This window comes from Rhinopithecus bieti, unplaced genomic scaffold (assembly GCF_001698545.2).
Source record: "Rhinopithecus bieti isolate Rb0 unplaced genomic scaffold, ASM169854v2 scaffold_51732, whole genome shotgun sequence".
NCBI lineage: Eukaryota > Metazoa > Chordata > Mammalia > Primates > Cercopithecidae > Rhinopithecus > Rhinopithecus bieti.
This window is the reverse complement of record NW_016821090.1, coordinates 971,765-996,205: the sequence shown is the minus strand read 5'-3', so window position 1 is coordinate 996,205 and position 24,441 is coordinate 971,765. Positions and strand designations below refer to the sequence as shown.

At 41.4% G+C, this 24,441-nt stretch overlaps 1 protein-coding gene across 1 annotated transcript in view; it reads right to left on the bottom strand.

Moving 5' to 3' along the window:
• Positions 1-24,441, bottom strand: part of ELMO1 (engulfment and cell motility 1) — a 588,614-nt gene that overhangs the window by 410,914 nt on the left and 153,259 nt on the right. Inside the window, 1 exon segment of the mRNA XM_017860159.1 lies at positions 1,223-1,273. Within this exon segment, the coding sequence (XP_017715648.1) occupies positions 1,223-1,273 (51 nt within the window).

Sequence of the window (24,441 nt, the reverse complement as noted above, 5' to 3'; positions counted from 1 at the left end):
AAATGAGTAAAGATTATAATTTCCATTAAGTAGCAAAGCAGGCATCAAAGACAGTTCTGCCAACTGTAGCAACTCACTCCACCGAGCTCATCACTGTTTTTAGGTTCAGGATGTTATTGGGTAAAATGTTTAGGAGTTTCCAAGGCGCTCTAATGTAATTTTCAACAATAAGAATTTATGGTAGTTAAAGTACCCACAGCTTAATTTTAGCCAGATGCTTTTCCCAATTTTTAAATTTATTTTTAGCCTACCGCATGGCTTCAGTGGAAACTGAAAATGATAGTTAGACACAGTTTTCATCACATATGCAGAGTGAAAATAGTAACACGTGGTGTATTTGGGGCAGATTTTTAAGAAAAAAATGAAATGCACTGTAAAATAATATAGTTAAATATGCTAATGTTACTACCTAAAGTATCTCCAAGCAAGTAGGAAAGATCAAGAAAAGAGACATCATCGCATCATCGACTACAATAGTCTAAATATACTGTAGCATCTTGTTTAGCAGCTTTAATTTAGAAGACTCTAACGTTCTTTATGTAGAATCAGCTGTCAATGGAACAGTGAAGTGGCCAACATTTCTAAATTATTTTTATGAATTGTCGTAATAACCCATTAAAGCTACAAAGTACTTAAACTCTCTCTTTCACACAAACACACACACACACACTGACTTTAAAGGGAAATAACTGACTTTGGTTTTGTTTGTTGTCTGAATTTGCTCAGATGGCATTAGGTGGCTGTGTGACCAAGTGGGTAAAACCAGTTGGTACAGGTGAGTGAGCCCAGTTGTAACACGGAAGTTGTTAAGATGACCTCCAAACTCAAACCTTAAAGCAGAGGTGTCCAATCTTTTGGCTTCCTTGGACCACAAGAAGAAGAATGTCTTGGGCCACACATAAAATACACTAATGATTGCTGATGAACTAAATAAAATACAAAAAAACTCATAATGTTTTAAGACAGTTTACGAATTTGTGAATTCAAAGCTATCCTGGGCCACAGGTCAGACAAGCTTGCCCTTCGCTTGGAGTAAGGTCTTCCTCCTCTGCAGTGGGAAATCTATGGAGGGGCAATCCTCCTAATTCAGCATCTGCGTGTCAGGACATTCTGGAAGCCTTTTGCTTTGCACTAAAGTCATCCTCAAAAATTAATATCTCACATATAGCAGAAACGCAGAGCAAAGAATTTACTGGGAAGTTAGAAGCTGAGATCGACTTACTGGAGATTTGGTTAATCGAAGGATAGTGCCATTTTTTATCTCATTGCGGTTCTGGAAAAGAAATAAAAAATCTTTGTAAATCTTCAAGTAGAAGCTTGGTAAAGAAGAGAACAAAGGCAAATATAATCTAGCAGATAAAACAGGCATTCAGTTTATTCTCACTTGAATAATTTTTAATTATTTCTAGAAAGGCTGTTAACTTTCTATCTGACAATATTCAGTACAAAGGAAGTGAATATAAACCCAAAGAAAAGGAATATGGGTCCCAAGTATAGCAAACAAAAAAAGTAATTTTAAAAGGTTTTTAGGGGCATATGACCTGACTCCTACATTTCTACAATTCCTGACTCCTACAATTACACTCTTAACATATTTACCCAATAGAACTGAAAGCATGTGTCCACACAAAAATTTGTGCACTAATGTTCACAGAAACATCATCTGTAAGAGCCAAAAAGTAGAAACAATACATAAGTCCATTCCTTAATAAATGGATAAGCAAAATGTGTTCCATCCATTCCGAAGAAAATCAGTAAGTCATAAAAAAGGAATGAAAGGCTGGGCGTGGTGGCTCACACCTGTAATCCCAGCACTTTGGAAGGCCAAGGCAGGCGGATCACCTGAGGTCAGGAGTTCGAGACCAGCTTGGCCAACATGATGAAACCTCGTCTCTACTAAAAATACAAAAAAAAAAAAAAAAAAAAAATTAGCTAGGCATGGTGGCGGGTGCCTGTAATCCCAGCTACTCAGGAGGCTGAGACAGGAGAATTGCTTGAACCCAGGAGGCAGAGGTTGCAGTGAGCTGAGATCGCACCACTACACTCCAGCCTAGAAAACAAGAGTGAAACTTGTTCTTAAAATTAAAAAAAGGAATAAAGTACCAATACATGCTACAACATGGATGAACCTTGAAAACATTACACTAAGTGAAAGATGCCAGACACAAAGGCTTCATGTTACATGATTGCATTTGCATGAAATGTCCAGGACAGGCAAATCAATAGAATCAGGCATTAGGATAAATGGTTGTCTAAGGCTGGGGGAGGGAAAGAATGGGAATGACTGCTCCATGGATTCAGTGTTTTCTTTTGGGGTGATGCAAATGTTTTGGAACTAGATTGATGATGGCCACACAACACTGTGAATGCATTAAACACCCCCTTTAAAAGGTGGATCATTGTGACATCTGTCTCAGTAAAGCTGTTTCTTTAAAAGGGTTATTAAGGACCTTGGTTTCTTAACATTTGCTGGTTTCTTTTGTATGTTGCCTTGAAGTTAAGAACAAATAGCATAAATAAGCAGCTCTCCAATCAGCCTGCCTCCATGTGGCAAGTATATTTGAAGTGAGTGTTATGAAGCTATCACTTAGCATCTGATGTGGTTTGGCTTTGTGTCCCCACCAAACTCTCATCTTCAATTATAATCCCCATGTGTTGAGAGAGGAACCTGGGGGAAGGCAATCAGATCACAGGGGCAGTTTCCCCCATGCGGTTCTCATGAGAGTGAGTGAGTTCTCATGAGATCTGATGGTTTTATAAGGGGCTCTTTCCCCTTTGCTTCTTTCACACACTTTCTCACCCGCTGCCATGTAAGACGTGCCTGCTTACCTTTCCACCATGACTGTAAGTTTTTTGAGGCCTCCCCAGCCATGCAGAACTGTGAGTCAATTAAACCCTCTTTTCTTTATAAATTACCTAGTCTCAGGTAGTTGTTTATAGCAGTTTAAGAACAGATTAATACAGCATCTTTGACATTGAAGATAGAATTTCATTGGTGGTTTTATTTTCTTCCAGTAGAGTATACACCACACCCACTTTCCAGGAGGAGGCTTTCCAGGACTCACCATGGTTGCATGCCCTACCTGGTATGCTGAAGTTGGGGGTTAATAAATCTGCCTTCAGGATCACTACCTTGCATAATTTAAGATCAAGCCACAAGCTGGAGTTTGCTCAGGACTCAGTAGACACACTGAGGTCGTAGGAAATTTCTTGATGAGATGCCAAAGACATATAAAATTGCTTGCTTCCTCAGCCAATTCTGATGATCTTTTGGACAATGAAATTTTCTAAAAGAACCACCCAAAAGGGGGCAGCCTTCAGGCCAGAATTCCCTCCCAAAGAAAAGCAGATCTGAACATTTCACACCAAGTACAGGCAGGCCCAAAAACCCAATACCACCAGATTCAGGCCCTATGTGTGCAATTCACCCCAGTGTAGAGCATCCCCTGATGCACTGGGTCACCTCTAGAGAGAGCTAGCTCGTCATTACCGGAAGCATGCAAGCATGGTACTGAATGCCTCTTGGCAGGCAGGCTGAGATAGGAGATGGGGAAATGAATTCAAGTCGTTTTTAAAATCTCTTTTCAACTCTAAAATTCTATGACTCTGTGAGAAATGAAAAGGAAGATGGCAAATACTAACAACAGAGTTCTAAGGAAGTCGAATACATAACATACCCTTTCTTTGCTCAAGCTCTAAATAACTTGAGAAAATAAGATGGAGAATGAAAAATCCTTTGTATTAGTGACTATGAAGAACAAGTCTCAGAGTGAGCCAGCAGACGTGCTGACTGAACCCTTGGGTCAGGCACACCTGTTCATGTAAGGCTTAAGGCAGGTCCCTTCTTAAGAGGAAAGATGTCTAATTTATTCTTACCAAATTTTCCAAACAGGAAGGGGGTATAAAAAGGCCAGGAGGGTTTAGAAACAATCTTTGGGTTTTTTTTCTGGTTTTTTTTTTTTTTTTTTCCCAGCAGGAGTCTCACTCTGTCACCCAGGCTGGAGTGCAGTGGCACAATCTCAGCTCACTGTAACTTCTGCCTCCCGAGTTCAAGCGATTCTCCTGCCTCAGCCTCTCAAGTAGCTGGGACTATAGTCGCCCACCACCATGCCCAGCTAATTTTTGTATTTTTAGTAGAGATGAGGTTTCACCATATTGGGCAAGCTGGTCTCGAACTCCTGACCTTGTGATCCGCCCATCTCGGCCTCCCAAAGTGTTGGGATTATAGACGTAAACCACCACACCTGGCCCAGAAATAATCTTTCTAATAATCATGGAAGTTTGGAGTTGTGATGAGGCATTCCTAACAAAAGCAATAAACTAACATTTATTGAAAGGAACTGGGCTGGGAGTTTTCGTTTCTCATGCTTAGCTTATGTAACCAACATTACACCTCTATGCCCACGTTAAAGATAAGAAAGCAAAGCTGCTGAGAGGATAAGTTATTTGCCCAACATCATGGAGGGGATGAGAGGACTCAAACCCAGGTAATCTGACAACAAAGGCTGTGCTCTGTCTGCCTGACAAAGGCAAGACCCAGACCTTGCATTTACCCTCAGAGGAGAGAGTTCATCAGTCGCTCAACATACATGACAGCAAATAATTAAGACTGGATTCCTAAGTGCTAAGGAATGCTCCCCAGAGTCCCAGGGCTTCCCCACCACACCCAAGGCGACATACTGGGTGCTGGGTGGGAGGAGGGCTGGGAGAAGCTCCTCATTGGCCTCTAGGCTCCCTCAGGCACTCCTTCAAGGTTCACTGCTTCCTTTTTGGAACCCAAGCAAGACTGCTTTCCAGAAAGGGTCTTGATGATTGTTTGTTTCAGAGCAAAGCATGATTAAATCCTGTGATAAAGCTGGGCTCACTTCCTGCTCTGCTTCCCAACAGCTGAGTGGACTCAGTACAAGCTACTTAATTCCTCAGACCTAAGTTCTCTTCCCAAAAGTGGGAAAAACAATGCACTGTTAGAGGTGAATAAGAACAAGAGGAAACGGACATAGGCACTGCATCTAGACTCGAACTGGCTGAAGAATGGGAGCAATTCCTGCTGTCCCACAGACAGCAGCACCTTCTGCCTGTGCCTTCTCAGTCAACAATTACATTTATCTTCTCTCCTTTCCTTCCCCCATGATTTTAAGTCAGTGTCTTGTACTTTAAATGAAAAGGAGATATGTAGAAGAACAAATAAAATATGCATTAAAAATTTAAGGTCCTGACAGAAAGGCAGAGCAAACTCAGAAACAAAGGCAATGGTAGACCACTGCATATTCTATCCAGAAAGTCAACTGGATTACAGCTTTTTCACCATGTGCTGATGACACCTTTGGCTCTGTAAGAAAGGCCTAACTTGGGATGTAAACTTCATTAACAAAGGAAGAGGCTTGTCATTGTTCTGATTTCATAAATCCCACACAGGAGGCACAGTGCATAGCTTAAAAGTGATGGGGCCACCCAGATTGGACACACATTTCACTTCCAAGCGGGAAAACCTGGTGCAAGTGGCATGGCTGTGCATAAGCAAAAGCTTATAAGCAAAGCTTATGCTCCCAGCTTTCTCATGTCCCCAGCTTCCTCACATGGAAAATGAGGATATTACCTATTTCCTAAGGTTATTCTGAGGACCAAGTGAGATAACCCATTTAAAGTCCTTAAAACGGTGCCTGGCACATTGCAAATGCTAAAAAGAAATGAGAGAGACAGAGAGAGAAAGGGAGAGAGTTCACTGTTTATTATTAAGCACAAAAATAATACATAAAAGCACACTGCTATACTCTTACTTGTTTTTAGCTAGACCCTATACGTAAATAATAAATAAAAATAATAATACAATCTATGTTACACCAAGGACAGAAACATCTACCCAGCAGGATAACAAATATTAGCAAACGCATACCTCTTCTGTAAGTTGACCAGCATGTCTAAGGAGGAATTCTGTCTCACAAGCATGCTTTGTATTGGAGGCAGGGAATCTCTCACCCACTTTTTTTATCCTATTCAGCCCTCAGTCTGTTTCAGAGGGAGCAGCCCTCTAAGCATCAGTAAGTGCTGTCTATGTGCTTTTACTTATTCATCTTTTTTGTTCATTGGCTGTCTCCCTCACCCCTAAGATGTCACCTCCATGAGAGCAGATAGTTTATTATGTGTATATCACTCCCATCAAGAACAGTGGACACCTATGACCCGGCACATGCCGGCACTCAAAAACTATCTGTTGAATAAATGGCTAAACTACTCTATGCCAGGCACAGATGAGGCACCAAGGCAGATACAAAGTTAAATAGGACTAATTCCTGTCTGCTGGGAATTGGTCAGTGAGAGAAACTGACGTGTAATAACTATATCTGTACCATGGCAGAGACCTGGGGGTGACCAGCGCTGCATCAGCACATAGATGTGATGCGAGGAGAGGGGAAGAACAGGGTGTGCAGCAAAGGCTTTTAGAGGAGATGACATTCAAGATGGCCCTCTGCACACAGGCAGGATTTCCCAGGAGAGAGGCAGAAACAGCACATCTCAAAGCTCTGAGGCACGAAAGGACAAGCCATCCTCATGGAACAGAGAAAAGTCCTGTGTGGTCGCTTACAGCCGGAGATGCAGGAAGAAAAGGAAGACGGGACACTTGAAAGGCAGACTGATCTTCCACCATTTAAGAAGATGGAGGAGCAGGAGTAAGGGGTGGCGCTCCAGCTCTGATTTGCTGTTAGCAAACGTGTCATCTCTCTCTTGAGAAGCCAGCTGGGCAATATGGCAGTCATATCTGTCCACAAATATTCTCCTGAGAAGGAGAATTGCAAAGCTCAGGCTTTGGGAACAAGGGTCATGTGGCCGCTTCATGAGAAAGGAATCCAGAGCCTCTGGGCTGAGAACAGAAACCATCTACCTCACCCCCACACTCAGCTGGTCACTGAGAATGCACACCTTCCAATGTCTGCAGTAACAGCACTTTGTATGCTTCCTCTGTCTTCACTGACATAACTTTATTCTTCCAGAAGTGTCCTGCTTTGGCAGATGGCATGACTGCTCATTACAGGAACTTTCTGAAAGACCCAGAAACTGAAATGAAAAACATCAACTGTTTGTCCTCTAAGGTTCTTTGAATCCCTTGCCTCGAAACCTGCAATTTCCACCAATCCGAACTGTTGTATCATAACCCATACATGCTTTGAAAGACCCAACTAAACCAAACTTCCAATTCTCAATAAATTCTGACTTTACTTTCTGTGACAGCCTTTTTTTTTTCCTTTTTTTTTGTATTTTGGTAGGGCTGGGGGTGGTGTGGTACTGGGTGGCCTTTTTGATGTGTCAACTTGACTAGAATACAGTTTCCAGTTATGCGAATACTATATCTACATGTTGCTGTAAGGTATTTTGTAGATGTGATGAAAGTCTATAATCACTTGACTTTAAGTAAGAGAGATTATCCTAGATAATCTCAATGGGCCTGCTTCAATAAATTGAAAGGCCTTAAAAACAGAGTTGTTTAGCAGGGCATAGTGGCTCATGCCTGTGGTCCCAGCTAATTGGGAGGCTGAGGTGGGATGATTGCTTGAGCCCAGAAGGTCAAGGCTGCAGTTATCTATGATCCCATTACTGCACTCCAACGTAGGCAATAAAGCAAGACCCTGTCTCTTCAAAACAAGACAAAACAAAACAAAAAACAAAACACTAACAATAAAACAGAGCTGAGGGTTCCTTGAAGGAACAAATTCTATCTGTGGACAGTAGATAGCAGATTTAGTCTGTGTCTCAGAATTCCAGCCTGCCCTGTGGATTTTGTGTTTTCCTAACCAGCTCCCATAATCTCACGAGGTAATTCCTTGCAATCAGTTCCAGTACATCTCCTACTGGTGCTGCATCTCTAGTGGAGTCCTGACGAATTCACCTCTGCCTGAGACACTGACAAAGCGTTGCATGCTGATGTTCTCCCTCAACAAGGTGAGCAACAAGGTCATCTCTGTCTTATCAGCAAGTGGTATGGGTGACACTTGGGAGCCATCTTTTGACAGGGTCAACCCAAGCAACATTCAACTGAGGCAAGGTCACTTTTCTCAGGCCAAAGAAACCGCATCAAATGACATATGAAAGTGTGTGAAGGGCCAGGCGCGGTGGCTCAAGCCTGCAATCCCAGCACTTTGGGAGGCCAAGGCAGGTGGGTCACGAGGTCAGGAGTTCGAAAGCAGCCTGGGCAACATGGTGAAACCCAGTCTCTAATAAAAATACAAAAAAATTAGCCGGGCGCAGTGACGGGCACTTGTAATCCCAGCTACTCAGGAGGCTGAGGCAGGAGAATCGCTTGAAACTGGATGGAAGGTGGAAGTTGCAGTGAGTCGAGATCGCACCACTGCACTCCAGCCCGGGCAGCAAGAGTGAAACTCTGTCTCAAGAGAAAAAAAAAAAGTATGTGAGGGCTACTACCTCACTGGGGCATTGCAACTGAATGGGGAGACTTGGCTCTAAGGCTTTAAAGTGGCAAATGGGAAGGGGATCATCATGGCGGACGAGAGGCAGGACTAGATTGCAGCTCCAGATAGTGCAGCGTGCAGAAGTTCGCATTGTGGATTTTAGCTCCAGATAGACTGCAATGGCAAACCAGCAATCCCGAGAGGACCCACAGACCCTCTGAAGGAAGCAGACTGGCTCCCGCAATACCCGGGAGACACTCCAAATACTGTGAGTGCCCCAACTGTGGAAGTAGAAAAGGGAGACCCTCCTCTCTGAAAACACCCCCACTAGAGAAGCTGAAGGTCTGTTTGTGGGAGAAGTTTCCAACCTTACCTGGAGCTCAGCCAACTTAGAGAACCGAGAGAAATACAAGGTAGAGGAAGCAGCAGAAAGGTCCTGGGAGCTCGCTAAGTCGCCTAGCAGGCCATTACCGCCTGGCACCACAGGGATCCAACGGGAGGGTGGCCAGTGGAGCAGCGGGTATAACTCCACGGAGAGAAGGAAATCTGTAGCCAAACTTTGTATGGTGGGAGTGAGACTGGCCCTTCAGTTAGCGTGGGAGCTGGATGAAGCCTGTCACTGCTGGCCTTCCCCCACTTCCCTGACAACCTGCATGACTCAACAGAGGCAGCCATAATCCTGGAGACATCACACTACCTGATTTCAAACTACACTATAAGGCCATAGTCACCAAAACAGCATGGTAGTGGTATAAAAATAGGCACATAGACCAATGGAACAGAATAGAGAATACAGACATAAACCAAAATGCTTATAACCAACTGATCTTCAACAAAGCAAACAAAAACATAAAGTGGGGAGAGGACACCCTTTTCAACAAATGATGCTGGGATAATTGGCAAGCCATATGTAGGAGAATGAAACTGGATCCTCATCTCTCACCTTTTAGAAAAATCAACTCAAGATGAATTAAGGACTTAAACATAAGACCTGAAACTATAAAAATTCTAGAAGATAACATTGGAAGAACCCTTTCAGACATTGGCTTAGACAAGGATTTCATGACCAAGAAGCCAAAAGCAAATGCAATGAAAACAAAGATAAATACCTGGGACATAAACTAAAGAGCTTTTTGCATAGCAAAAGGAACAGTCAGCAGAGTAAACAGACAACCCACAGAGTGGGAGAAAATCTTCACAATCTATACATTTGAAAAAGGACTGATATCCAAAATCTACAACGAACTCAAACAGATCAGTAAGAGAAAAAAAAAAAAAATCCCATCAAAAAGTGAGCTAAGGACATGAACAGACAATTCTCAAAAAAGGACATACAAATGGCCAAGAAACATATAAAAAAATGTTCAACATCCCTAATGATCAGGGAAATGCAAATCAAAACCACAATGCTATACTACCTTACTCCTGTAAGAATGGCCATAATCAAAAAAATTTAAAAAACAGTAGACGTTGGCATGGATGTGGTAAACAGGGAACACTTCTACACTTCTGGTGGGAATGTAAACTAGTATAACCACTGTGGAAAACAGTGTGGAGATTCCTTAAAGAACTAGAAGTAGAACTACCATTTGATCCAGCAATCCCACTACTGGGTATCTACCCAGAGGAAAACAAGTCATTATTCAAAAACAGATACTTGCACACGCACGTTTATAGCAGCACAATTCACAATAGCAAAATTGTGGAACCAACCCAAATGCCCATCAATCAACAAGTAGATAAAGAAACTGTGGTGTATATACATACATACACACACACATATACACACACACACATATATATACACACACATATATACACACACACATATACACACACACATACACATCTATATATGAGATGGAATACTACACAGCCATAAAAAGGAGTTAACAGCATTTTCAGCAACCTAGATGAGACTGGAGACTATTATTCTAAGTGAAGTAAATTAGGAATGAAAAACCAAACGTCATATGTCCTCACTGATATATGGGAGCAAAGCTATGAGGACACAAAGGCGTAAGAATGATACAATGGACTGTGGGGACTTGGGGGGAAGAGCGGGAGGGGGGCGAGGGATAAAAGATTACAAACATGGTGCAGTGCATACTGCTCGGGTGATAGGTGTACCGAAATCTCACAAATCACCACTAAAGAACTTACTCATGTAACCAAATACCACCTGTACCCCAATAACTTATGGGAAATAAATAGTGTGTGAAGAAGAAAAAAACAATGAGGCAATACCCCCCACAAACAGGGAAAGGGATTCCATGAAAGCAAAGAATGTATCTATCAACTCACAGTGCCAAGAAATTGCCACATGCCCTCTCTGGAAAATGAGTCTTTAATCCTTCATTTCTCCTATGATCTTCAGACCATCTGTTTTAGAATCACCATGGGTGAGTGTTAGGATGCAGATTTCTGGGGATTCCCCTCCACAGCCCATGAATCAGGGGCCTGGTTTGCTGCATTTTCACTATGATCCCAAGTAACTCTGATGCAAAATGAAGTTCAGAATCATCACAGTCTAAACTTTCGTTAAGACTACACATGACATTTGGAATAAATATTCTGAATTTTGAGGTAATAAATAATAAAGTTTGAAGCAAACAAAACTCATGCCAGCTTCTCAAAAATGAGAAAACCAGCAGAAAGAACATTTCTACAGGGAAATGTCCTGACTGAACACAATGTATGAGGAGAATGACAAGTGGCCCAGTGAAAGTCAGCCAAAGCCCTGCTGTCATATTTACCAATACCCAGCAGTTCCAGACTGTACCAGCCCCTGCCATTCACAGGCATCTCGATAGGATGTCTTTGTGTCTTTACTAGTTCATCGACTCAGCCTCTATGCAGATTGGGTAATAAGATGGCACAGAAAAATGTCATTGTTGTCATATGTTTCCCTCTGAAATCTGTTTTTCTCAGTATGCCAACTTTCTACTTAGTCAGATAAATTAAGAATTTTGCCTACTGAAAAATCCCAATTCTATTCTCCTTCCTGTCTTTTAGCAAGGGCAACAGGAGGTCCACAGGGAGGAAGGCTTCCGATCCCCTGCATTCAGGCCCTGTGGAGGGCAGGAAGCTCCAGCATCTTCCCTGGCTCCATCTCTTCTCACTCCCTCTCCATCCTTGTCTGTATCTACCTCTTCCTCCAGATGTGAGGAGGCCCTTACTTTGGATATGTTACTGTAAAATAATGCAGTTGTTCAGGTCTATTTCTTAATCATCACAGACACTGTTTCTGCATGCAAGCCTGATCGCTTTTGTCCACTGTGTGTCCATTTTTTTGCTGTTCACATCTTCAGGCTAATGAAACAACTGAGGGCAATATATGATACGCTGGTTGCTAAGTTACAGAGCTATGTCTCCAGACAGGACTATGGATCTGATCGTTAAGGAGGCATGTCAGAAACACCCTAAAATAAAATCCAGACATCACCCACCCCCCGCCAAAAAAAAACAAAACAAAACACACAGGAAAAAAGGCAAAGAGTTGGGGATGAGGAAGAAGCATAAGGAAGAAAAAGTGGTCAGCTGCTGTAAATGCCCATTCCCCACAACTGAGGCTCCAGCCTTCCAGGGGCTGCTCACCATCAGAAACGGCAACCCCGCCACCCCATTAGAGTGGTAGCACTTCGTTCCCACCCATTAATTTGAAGAATTTGTGGTTTGACTTCTTTTCTACTCCTTATTCATGCTCCTAAGTGAGAATTCCATTTTCAGCTGTTGTCTTTTTCTCCAATCATTTCACTTTCCACAGGACCCGGATATACTGTACTCAATTCCCAAAGCCGAAAAAAGAACAAGACAAGTATTAAGAGATATCTATTAACTACCTATTTGTGGTCTGTAAACACAGAACATGAAGGTGAAGGGCCTGTTCTGCAATAAATGGTTTGCTCTCTCTATATCTGTAATAAGATCTGGGTCAGAAGGAGCAGACAGAGGTGGGTAGACAGCTTCCAGGAGCCAAGGGAATCTGTCAGGACATGGCAAGCCTGAGGGAAAGGACAGAAGGAGACTGCCTGTCCCCTTCAGGGTTTTAACCAAGGACTTGTGGAAGATAGAAAGAAAGAACAACATGCTTTTCTGGAGAGGACAAACTCGCTTTAAAGGAACATGCACTATCAGATGTCCATGATTGCAAAACAAACAAACAAACAAACAAAAAAGCAGACCCTTGTTCAAAGACATGAAGTTGCTTGCTTCCTTAGTCAATTTCACATGATAGAAGACAGCACATACCTACTTTTGCCTAGTGTCCAGGCTGGGACCAAAAGCTCAGGGTAGAACCCAGTTCATGTCCACATCTCTAATACTGTAGGATAAGAATTACTGACTCTAATCTGTTAAACAGTAATGGAATATAATTATGTAGATGTGAATCTTGGACTTGGCCTTGAAGTTAGGTATAGGCAGTCCCCTTGAGCACAGCAGCTGAGGGGGGCCATCTTGGCATTTCAGACAGTGGGGCAGCCCCAGCAAGGGCATAGTGTGAGCACTAGAGGAGTGTGATACGCATTAATAAAACCTCTCGCGGGACAGGTGCTGCGCTGGGAGAACAACGAGGAGTTACGGTGATGGAGCCACAGTGGTCTGGCAACTGCAAGAACCAGAGGACTGGGAGGAAGGAAGCCCTGGTTGGGCCTGACCAGCTCACTTCCCATGTGACCTTGGGCATGTCATTTTGCTTCAGTCCCTCATCAACAGAATGGAGGCAAGGGACCCAGGGCCATTGGTCAGTTCTCTCCTCTTCTCTTTCATTTGCACTGCCATAAACAAAGAGGAAACATTTACAGCTTTTGAGAGAGACTACTGATAGGATGAAGGGGATGTTTTAGGGAAATGAATTTGTTGAAGCAGCTAATGAAATGGGAGGGGAATGCGTTCAGTAGACTGAGCAAGGTGAGGGAGGACTTCAGCAACACACTACTCCCTCCCTCCACGGCAGAGCTTGGCCCTTATTACATCAGACTGCAGGCTCCAACCTTGGCAACGCCGGCTCTGAGCATCTCTCAGCCTAAGAGTTAACAACCCAGCAGACAAAGCCAAGATTCGAAAGGTAAAGGAGGAACAAGTTCTAAAACAAGGCTATATGCCTTTGCTCCCATACACAGCACCCACTAGAGTCAACAGGATGATTTTGTAACATATGACTAAGGCCTTCGAAATGTTCAAATTCTATGAATTTATCCTACCAACACATCACAGATGCAATAAACATTTTATGAAAGATGTTTGCTACAACACTGTTTACAGAAAAAAAGGCTAAAAGCAAGCCCAAATATTCCAGTTATTCATTTATTGTCTCTCAACTCAAAACCATTCTTGGCCCTGCTTTCTGACAGGTTGCCAGTTGCGGCAATGTGACACTTCACCAATAGAGGGCACTGGAGTGATTCTGCCTGGGGAAAGCACATTCCCTTTGGGATCCACCATTACTATTCCATGGGCAAGTCCTCAAGCATCCTGCACCCGGGCTCTGCTCTCCCTACAGGGACTGCTTCAAAGCAGCTCTGCCTACCCAAGCTTCTGACAACAGAGACACATCTATAGTGCCACACAGCCAGCTGCTTTCCTCTGACAAGTCTCTGTACCACCCGTGGGTCGTGACGTCCCTGGGGTGTTCATGCCCTCTTTGAAGAACCCTGGGGGATGAGCAATGCCCGCTCTTGGTCTTTAATTCCTCAATTGCCCACTCTTCCTCAAACTGGAGGCCATAGTTTCTTTTCTGCAACTGCTTCTTCTGGACCCATAGAAATTCTCTTTTACTCACAACTAACCAGCTTCTACTAGCTGTCAATGATTTACACTGGAATATCCCCTGTTTAAATAACAGTATGGTTTCTGTATCCTGATTAGATGCTGGCTGATACACAAAGTCTTGCAAATGTCCCCTAACACAAAGAAAACCTGAAGTAAATTATGGTAAGGCAGGCCAAAGATATACCATGTAGCCATCGAAGTGCTGCTATGAAAGAATGTTCAGTAATATGGGACCCTGGGACACTGCATTGTGGTGACAAAAGCAGGATGCAAAATAGCAAAACTGCACCAAACATGTAGAATATGATGTGTGTTCATGCACTGAGAAAGTACTGGTGACCAGTTGGATAATCCCATGTACATTAACATCACTTGCAACATGGAAAAGAAGGGGAAAAAAGCAGGGAAAATGCCTAATAGTGTGGGTATTAGCCTGACCCAGCCAATGAGGAGTGCCTGTGTTTCCAAGGGAGAAGCAATCTCCCTGGTTTTGGACAGAAGGGACCTGTATGAGTTGAGCGAACCACGTTGAACAGTCTTATTTTTCCATCCACTTGAGATAAGAGACCTGACTGCCAGCCCCTCCCATTGCCAGCAGTTTTAACTTAGCCCTCAATCAAATGCCATGTGCAAATGCTTAAACATGGGTTGCAATGGGCAAGTTAGAGCCTGTGGTCTCAGAAAGCCACAAAGTGCTACAGAGACAAGAAAAAAGAGTTGCACTTACAGGAAAGAAACTCGTGCTTGCAAAATAAATAAATAAATAAATAATACATTTTTAAAGGGCCATTCCAGTGGCATGAGCAGGGATCACCGAAGATGCTACTACAGCTGGGAAAATACTGACTCCATGGCCTGTTCTAGGCAAAACAATGCAAATAGTGGTCTGTGGAGAGAGGATGAGATAAAACCCTTTACAGCTGACAGCCAAGGCACAATGTGGTTGGAAACACGAGGGATGGAGCAGTGGCCAAGCTGAGGCATCAGGGTGTCATGTGGCATCCTGAACATAACCTGCTGTGGCATGAGCCACCCAGACACTAGTGTCAGATGAGCCTGATCCAAAACTTGGCTTCACCCTAACAGCTCTGTCACCTGGGAGTTTGGCACAGCCCCTGGCACACAATAGGTGCTCAGTGAATACAGGATAAATGAATGATGGACAAGACAATGTCTTGGGGCCTCCCTTTCCACAGTGCTACATGAAGATGGTCAGATCCATACTACACAGGGTTATTATGGGCATTACTTTGAACAGTGCTAATAAAGCCTCTGCTTGGCTCATTCAGTAAATGTGTAGGATCCAATATGTTATTCATAAAAAGGAGACCGCTTCAGTACCACACTCCAAAAGAAATGGAAAATCTGCCAAAGAAGGAGGGAGAGAAGGGAGAGAATCTCAGGCAGAGGAAAAAAATACAAGTCCACCCATTTGGATCTCCAGCCTAAGACCGTGAAATACAGGAATTCTTTTTCTTTCTCTTTTTTTCCTAGTCATGGATGTCTTAGAGAACTCTGGTGAAGCCTATGGATCTTCTTTTCAGAATAATGTTTTTAAATGCATAAAATAAAATAAATAAGCTTGCAAAGAAACCAAACAGTTATCCAAATATTTTTAAAATTGTATCATAGGCCAGGCGCGGTGGCTCATGCCTGTAATCCCAGCACTTTGGGAGGTGGAGGCGGGTGGATCACGAGGTCAGGAGTTTGACAGCAGCCTGGCCAATATGGTGAAATCTCATCTGTACTAAAAATACAAAAATTAGCCAGGCGTGGTGGCATGTGCCTATAGTCCCAGCTATTCGAGAGGCTGAGACAGAAGGATTGCTTGAACTCGGGAGGCGGAGGTTGCAGTAAGCCAAGATCACGCCACTGCACTCCAGTGTGAGTGACAGAGTGAGACTCCTTCCCAAAAAAAAAAAAAAAAAAAAAATTGTATCATAATAATATATATGCTGCTTTATCAATGCACGTATCAGCAATCTTTTTCCAGCCAGACAGTAGGCATTTTAAGCATTGCAGGCTAGAACATCTCTGCTGCAACTGTTAAATGTAAATAAATGGGTATGGCTGTGTTCCAGTAAGTTTTATGTACAAAAACAGGTGGCAGCTTGGACATGGTCCACAGGCTATAGTTGCTGACCCCTGTATTAAAGCATTAAATAACAAGATCTATTGTAAGGTCTAATAACTACCATGATTTCTAATTAGGCATAAGATGATAAATGATATTTAGAGATAACTGTGATAACAGTAATAAATGGATGTATCTTTAATTTCTATTGGTAATAAAGGTGCAGATACTGCTTATCCTATCATGGCGTGTTGCTGACATTTGTGATTCAAGCTATGAAAAGTTTACATTTTTATACGATTGTAATGCTTCTCCTACACAAGTTCATGAACCCCAGGATAAAATAGCTTTTCATTGTACTTGGAAGGACATCCAAATTCCTACTATAGTTTAGAAGACACTGTGATGCAGCCCTAGTCAACATCTACAATTTATCTGGTACCTCCTCTCACTCCCAGCTCACTATCCTGTTCCCTTTTGTTCTCTAACACACCAAGCTCTTTCATGCTGCAGGACTTTTGTGCTAGCTGTTCCTTTTCCTGGAATGTTAGGGTCTGGCTCCCTGTTATCCTCCAGTCTTGGCTCAAATGTCATCTCTTTGTTTGATTGTTTGTTTGAGACAGTGTCTCGCTCTGTTGCCCAGGCTGGAGTGCAGTGGTGTGATCTCAGCTCATGGAAATCTCCACCTCCTGGGGCCAAGTAATTCTTCTGCCTCAGCCTCCTGGGTAGCTCGGATTACAGGTGCACACCACCGCACACGACTCATTTTTGTATTTTTAGTAGAGACAGGGTTTCACCATGTTGGCCAGGTGGGTCTCAAACTCCTAACCTCAGGTGATCTGCCAGCCTTGGCTTCCCAAAGTGTGTCACCTCTTTTTTTTTTGAGACGGAGTTGTGCTCTTGTTCCCCAGGCTGGAGTGCAACGGCATGATCTCAGCTCACTGCAACCTCTGCCTCCTGAGTTCAAGCGATTCTCCTGCCTCAGCCTCCCAAGTAGCTGGAATTACAGGCATGCACCACCACACCCAGCTAATTTTTGTATTATTAATAGAGACAGGGTTTCTCCATGTTGGTCAGGCTGGTCTCGAACTCTCCACCTCAGGTGATCTGCCCACCTCATCCTCCCAAAGTGCTGGGATTACAGGCATGAGCCACCATACCCCGCCTTGTGCCACCTCTTTAAAAAGACCTTCCCTGATGCCTTAAAGCAATCTTGGCCAAGGCCTACAGATGGACAACCAGGACCTTGCAGAATGAGGCAGATTGCCCCAAGCTGGCACAACCACACTGCAAAGATGGAGAACCCAAACATTAACCTTGGTTAGCACAAATCTTCATGGCAGAATGACTGCCTTAGTGTATAAGTTTGTTCCTCAACACTCATATGGTTGGAGGATGAAGGGCCTTAAGCCCTCAGTTCTGGAAACCATGTCCACCCACATGTAGTCTTATTTTTTGAAATCTGGTTGTTTATAAACATGAACTCAGGCAAGTCACATTTCTGGGTCATTCTTGAACCTATATTCTATGGCCAAGCCAGCAGACTAAACCAAAGGAGCAATACCCACCACACTCTGCCCCCATGTCTTTTTTGGGGGCTCTCCTACTCTATTTTCCTCATAGCACTTATCTCAATCTAAAATTAATTGCCTTGTTCTTTTTCTAAACCTTTCCTGTCAGTTTCCGCACCCGAAAGAACAAATGCCCAAGAAGAATGGGTATCTCCATGTTTTGTTCATCACCAGTGCCTAGAATGGTGCCTGGTATATCAAATGTGTTCAACAAATGCTTTTTGAATGAATGGAATGAATATTATAACAGAGTCTGGAACAATAGTGAAAATATCTATAAACTGAAGTTCACTGGTAACAATCCCCTCCCCCCTCTCACAATGCAAATACATTTCAAACCATTCTTCCTTTCCTTCCCTATTCTATAACCTTCAGTCAACCAGTGGATGCTTATTTCATACCTACTATGAGCACACTTATTATTAAGCATTTTTTAAAAGAGAGAGTTGAGATATATTTGCTCAGTTTCCACTACCAATCCACACGTCTGCAACACGTCCTGCACAGAAATGAACCATCTGCCATCAGCTGTTCACTGACGCCACAGCACCAGGTAGCCTCAACACTGAAGCAAAGTTATAAACAGCCCAGGCATCTATAACTACTGTGCTCTGAGGCTCAAAAAGCTGTCCAGGACCATTCCCAGAAATGCACCTGCTGCAGCCCTAAGAGGAAGGGCCTAGTATGAGATGGAGAGAGGATGCCAGAAAGAAACTCCAGACAAATGGGATCTGGACTGAGAGCTGGAAGCAAACAAGCCAGCAGCACACACCTGAGAAATTGCCCTTGCATTGTATTCGAGATTTTTTCTCTCTATTCTATTTTCCCTTTTTTTTTTTGTCAGGGGTGAAGTTAAAATCTAAGGCTTTTTTTGGAGGAGTTAGTAGGGATACTAGGTGTCAGAGGAGAGAGTTAAACATTTCAAACATTTAAAGCATTAAAAACTTGTCTTCATCTTACCTTACCACATTAGCTTTTCTCCTTTGGCCCTGGACCACCCACACTATGCTCTAGGCCTTGCCTCCAGAGCTGTTGGGAGGGACTAATACAACACAGGCCTAAGCATAAGTAGGGCAGTAAGCAATTAGGAAAGCCACACTAATTCAATTAGGATGGGTGTTTTCCTTAAGAGCTGATCCAAAGATAATGACCAGAAAAAGCATTTATTTTATAGATTTACTCTCTGCCATGAATGTGGCTATCCAGATGAATTAATTAATTGATATTAAGAGACATACTGGGTGAATTAAGTGCCTCTTTCACATACAGGCTCTGTAATGAGATTTTGGTTTTTTAGTATTAAAAAAATCCTGCTAAACAAGATAACATATGTCAGAAAAACATTAGCTGATTTAAAAGGAAAGGCTCTTAGAAAAAGGTAAAGATTTAGATAAAACTAAGTTCAAATCCAGGCTGTACACTGGTCATATACAATCATATTTAAATTATGTAATCTCTGATACTTAATTTTGTTAATCTTTAAAACATGATAAATACATCTCAGTGTATTTGCAGAAATTAATTAAGTTCAACAGAATTTGCTATGCACAGTAACTATTCAACAAGAGGTACATAAATAGCTATAAACAATGGAAGTGCTTAAAACAGGTACAATTTATGATGGATACAAAATTCTGAGGTACCTAGGCATATATCTTACTAAATATATATACAAAATTTTAAGGGGAAAAGGGTTAAGCTTTACTGAAAATGTTAAAGAATTTTCTAATAAATAAAACGATATGTTGTTTTCATAGATGGGATAGTCAATATCTTAAAGAAAGCAAATTTCCCCCAAAATTAGTCCATAAATTCAATTCAATTTTAATCAAAATTTTAATGGGATTTGACAAGCATATACTAAAATTCATATGGAGGAGTAAAAGGTAGAAGCAGGGTGATTTTCATGATGATGATGATGATGATGATGATGGAGAAGAGTAAGAAGAGAGGAAGAGAAAAAGCAGAACAAGAAGAAGATGATGACACTGAAGAAGAGAAGAGAAAGAGGAAGAAAAGGCACAGAGATTCATTCTACTAGAAATCTAGTCTTGTTACTCAGTTGGAAGCTATCAAAGCTGTATATAGTAATGGAACAAAATCGAGAGCCACAGAGACCCCTATATTCACAAAACCTTGACAAATGACAGAAGTGACAATGCAAATCATGGAAGTGGGAGATAGACAATGAATAATGCAATAAACAGTGGTAAGACAACTGGCTGTCTCCATAAAAAGATAAAATTAGATCTCCATATAATACCGCCCTACACACACTTTCAAAATAGATTGATGACCTATACGAAAATCAAAACTTTCTAACTTTTGAAAGAAAACACAAGAGTATCTCTTTAAAATATACAGAGAAAGCTTTTAAACAAAATGCAAAAACCCCAGGTAACAAAGGGGAAAAAAAGGACAAATCTGATAGACTAAAATGGTCTTACAAACCTCTGTTTGACAAAAGACACAATAGAAAAGTTAAAACACCTATGGACTGGGTGGAAACTTAGGAAACAGAATTTGTTTCCACAACATACAAACAACTCCTGTAAATCCATGACAATGAAACACTCCAAACCCATTATTGGACAAAGAATGTATAGGCAGTTTATAGAAGTGAAAACTGACTGGATAGTAAACACAGAAAAATAACTCAGCCTCCACAGTTGAGAATTGCAAATTAAAGACACGTAGGCAGGGTGTGGTGGCTCATGCCTGTAATCCCAGCACTTTGGAAGGCCGAGGGGGTCACCTGAGGTCAGGAGTTCGAGACCAGCCTGTCTAACATGGTGAAACCCCATCTCTACCAAAAATACAAAAATAAGCAGGGCATGGTGGTGGGCGCCCGTAGTCCCAGCTACTCAGGAGGCTGAGCCAGAAGAATAGCTTGAATCTGGGAGGCGGAGGTTGCAGTGAGCCGAGATCATGCCACTGCACTCCAGCCTGGGCTACGAGAGTGAAACTCAGTATCAAAAAATTTAAAAAAAATTGTTAAATTTAAAAACCATTTTTTCTATCATAAAAAATTTTATTCCTGGGTTTCATAGTATAATTTTAAGTTTTCCACTAACATTTTAATTAAATATCTTCTGTAGTTTGTATCTTCTTCTTTATATATAAAGATGAGATTTGCTTTTGGCGTCGTTAAGTAAATTTTATACAGTTATTTGAACTAAGAGTTATCAGTTGTTACTGCCCGACTTTTTGACACCATACAACTTACACTCTTGAATTTGATATCTCATGTTTTCTCTCATTCACATGGCATATACTTTTTAAAATAGAGGTAAAAGATTAATATATTTTCAGAATCAATACAAATCTGGAAGTATGTTTATGTTGACTTCACACTGCAAGATCCTGAGGTCTGCCTGATGTTTGCTTTGCACATAACCCACTTTTCTATTCATAGGCTTGGGTTTTCTCTTTCTTTGCACCTATAATCCCAGTTACTCGGAAGGCTCAGACAGGAGAATCCCTTGAACCCGGGAGGCGGAGGTTTCAGTGAGCCAAGATCCTGCCACTGCACTCCAGCCTGGGTGACAGAGCGAGACTGTTTAAAAAAAAAAAAAGAAAAAAAGACAGGAGAAGTCCCATGGTGCCCCAGTCAGTTGGCTAACATTAGCCAGGCTATGCCAACAAGCACTGGTTGGAGTGAGGGGAACAGAAAAGCTGGTAACTTGTGGATGGGACTGCAAGCTAGTAGAACTACTTTGAAAAGCAGTAAAGGTGAGAATGATGTTTCCTGTAATCCAAAAACTTTCTACATTCTATTCTATAGAAACTTTTAAACAGTCCCACATAAATACATGCATAGTATTCTTTGTGATACCAAAATTGGGGAAACAACTGATTATTGGTTACAAAAATGGATAAATCAACTGTGTTTTATGTCATGGGATATCACAAATTCATCTCAAATATATTACATACATAATTCATCTCAAAAAATACTACTCTGAGTGAAAAAATTAAATGCAAAAGTTACCTACAGTAGGATATCAATGCTTTAAATTTTAAAACATAAAACAATTCTTGATATTATTCACAAACACATACATATGTAGAAAACCTATAAAACATTCATGAGAATGATATATATCAGTTTCAGGCTAGTACTTACCTCTGGGCAGAAAGGAATAGAAGGAGAGGCAGAAAAAATGACAGGGTAAGGTTTTAGCTATGCTTGGAAGTTTTTTTAAAGGTGATTCGAAACAGTAGGCAAAATGTTAACATCTATCAACATCCAGACGGTGGGCTGTACAAGTGTCAGTTATATCATTTTTTGTAGTTTTTTGATCTGTTTGAAATACTGTATGATTTAAAAGTTTTAAAATTACTACTTAAATGAATTCTGATTTCAAAAAACAGTATCACTAGCACAAAACTCATCTGTCTGAAAGGATGGCTGGATTTCTTACATCTATGCATTACTTTATAATGAGAGAACAATTAAAGATAAACATACACTTTGAAACAACGTACTGAATATAAATTAGCCTTGCACAATCCTGCTTTTCCTTTCCCTGCCAACAGTTACATTCTTACAACAACCAAAATGCAGTCTTTTTAAAAAGCGCCTATTAGTCAAGACAGTGGTTTTCAAATAATGGAACCCTTTTGTTCTAGAAGGAGGAAAAAAAGTTCAGATAATGCCTCAGCGCCCAAATAGAAAAAGAGATATTGTATCAACATTAATATGTTTTTTGAGCTTAGGTTTGTCAATGTATATTTTATTAAGGTAATAGGCAGGAATAATGAGGCTTTTTTATTAACATAAAAACTCAATCTCTGATTTATAAGTGATCATTATAATAATATAGCAAGTTTCCACATTCAATGTGCTTTTTGTGTGTTGTTGTCTTACTTAATGTCGAGGAAATGTGAATACATTCCCACCGTGTATTTGCCAGTTTTCCATTGCTGTATAACAAATTACCATAAACCTAGGAGTTTAAACAGCACAGATATATTTATCTCCACAATTTCTATGGATCAAGAGTCTAGCAGCTTTTAGCTGGGTGTCTGTGAGGGGTGAAATCAAGGTGTCAGTCAGCTGGGTCCTCATTTGAAATTCAGAGCCCTCTTCCACATTCACTCAGGTTGTTGCAGAATTCATTTCTTGCGATTACACAACCAAGATCCCTCTTCCCTCTATTTCCCACTAGCTGTTGGCCAGGGACCACTCTCAGCTCTGAGAGGTTGGTCTTAGGGCCTTTCTCTGTACCCCTCTCCACAACAAGGCAGTTCGCTATTTCTCAGGGCCAACAGGAAGACATCTCGTTAATGCTTCATCTTCTTTTTAAAGTCTATCTGATTAGGTTAGGGCCACCAAGATATTCTCCCTTTTGATTACTCCCAAATCACCAGTTTAAAGACCTTAATGACACCTACAAAATCCTTGTTGCCATACACTGTGACACAATCACAGAAGTGATAGCCCCCCTTATTCACAGGCCCAGATCACACTCAAGAGGCAGGGATTAGATGGGTGCATACCACTAAGGGTGTGGGAATTTTGGGGCCATCTCAGAATTCCACTTACCATACACAAGGCATTATCTGTCAACATAGAGCATTAGCTGGAAATTGCTCTTAAGAGCTTATCTTGAAATCTCAGGAATCTTTCCAGATACTTGGATATGTATTTTATCACGTAAATTTGTATAAATAACATCTAATCTCAACTTTTGTTTCTTAGAATAAATACTAGAAATCGGGGGAAAGTACTCAAAACTTACAGAAAAGAGGAAAATTAGGTTTTCACTTTTATTAGACACCTGACATGCTCCCAAGCCAATAGGCCTGAACTATCCCTGACCTTCCATGAGCCAAGGACACAGGTGCAGCAGCAGCGAACTTGCTGAGATGATTTTTCTTGAGTGGGTGGATTCATGCCTGATTTAAGATAAAAGCAATCTTCCCAGTCAACGACACACTTTATAAGAAGTGTAAATGTATGCACAGGGAGAGGAGGAAATAAAATGCTTTATATTGAGACCCTCTCAAAATCAACTTAGCCTGGCAGCTTAAGCTATAATAATAATGAAGCTTGCTTTCACAATAATAATGAAGAGTGCTCCTATCCATTATCAGAGTTTATGTTGATTGTTTTTCTCATGTTTAAATCATGTAAAACAGTATGTTTAAAGGTTGTATAAGTCAACTCCTTCTGCAATTCCTGAAGCACCTCTGAAAAGTCGCTGAAATGGAACTTTCTTCACAATAATATAAAAGATCTTATTTCAGTTCCAATTCTGGCATTAAGAAGCTGTGTGACCTAAAACTCTCAAATGTCTAAGACTACTGTGAATCCTAAAAGTTTGAATGAAATAACCCATGAAAGTGCCTGGCACCTAGAGGGTCCTTCGTAAATGATGGCCACATATACCTAGATGACACAATTTATTTGACTCATCATTCAACTTTTATCAATATTTTATAAGGAAATAGTTACGGAATTACATATAGCCTTACTTTAAAGAGCGACCCCGTTAGCACTGTTTGAAAAAAAAGAGACAGAGAGAGAGAGAGGAAGATAAACAATTTAAAAGTCCAAAAACAAAGAACTGACTTCAAGAATTGAGTTGAATTCTTTTCAGCCATTAGGAAAGTTTGA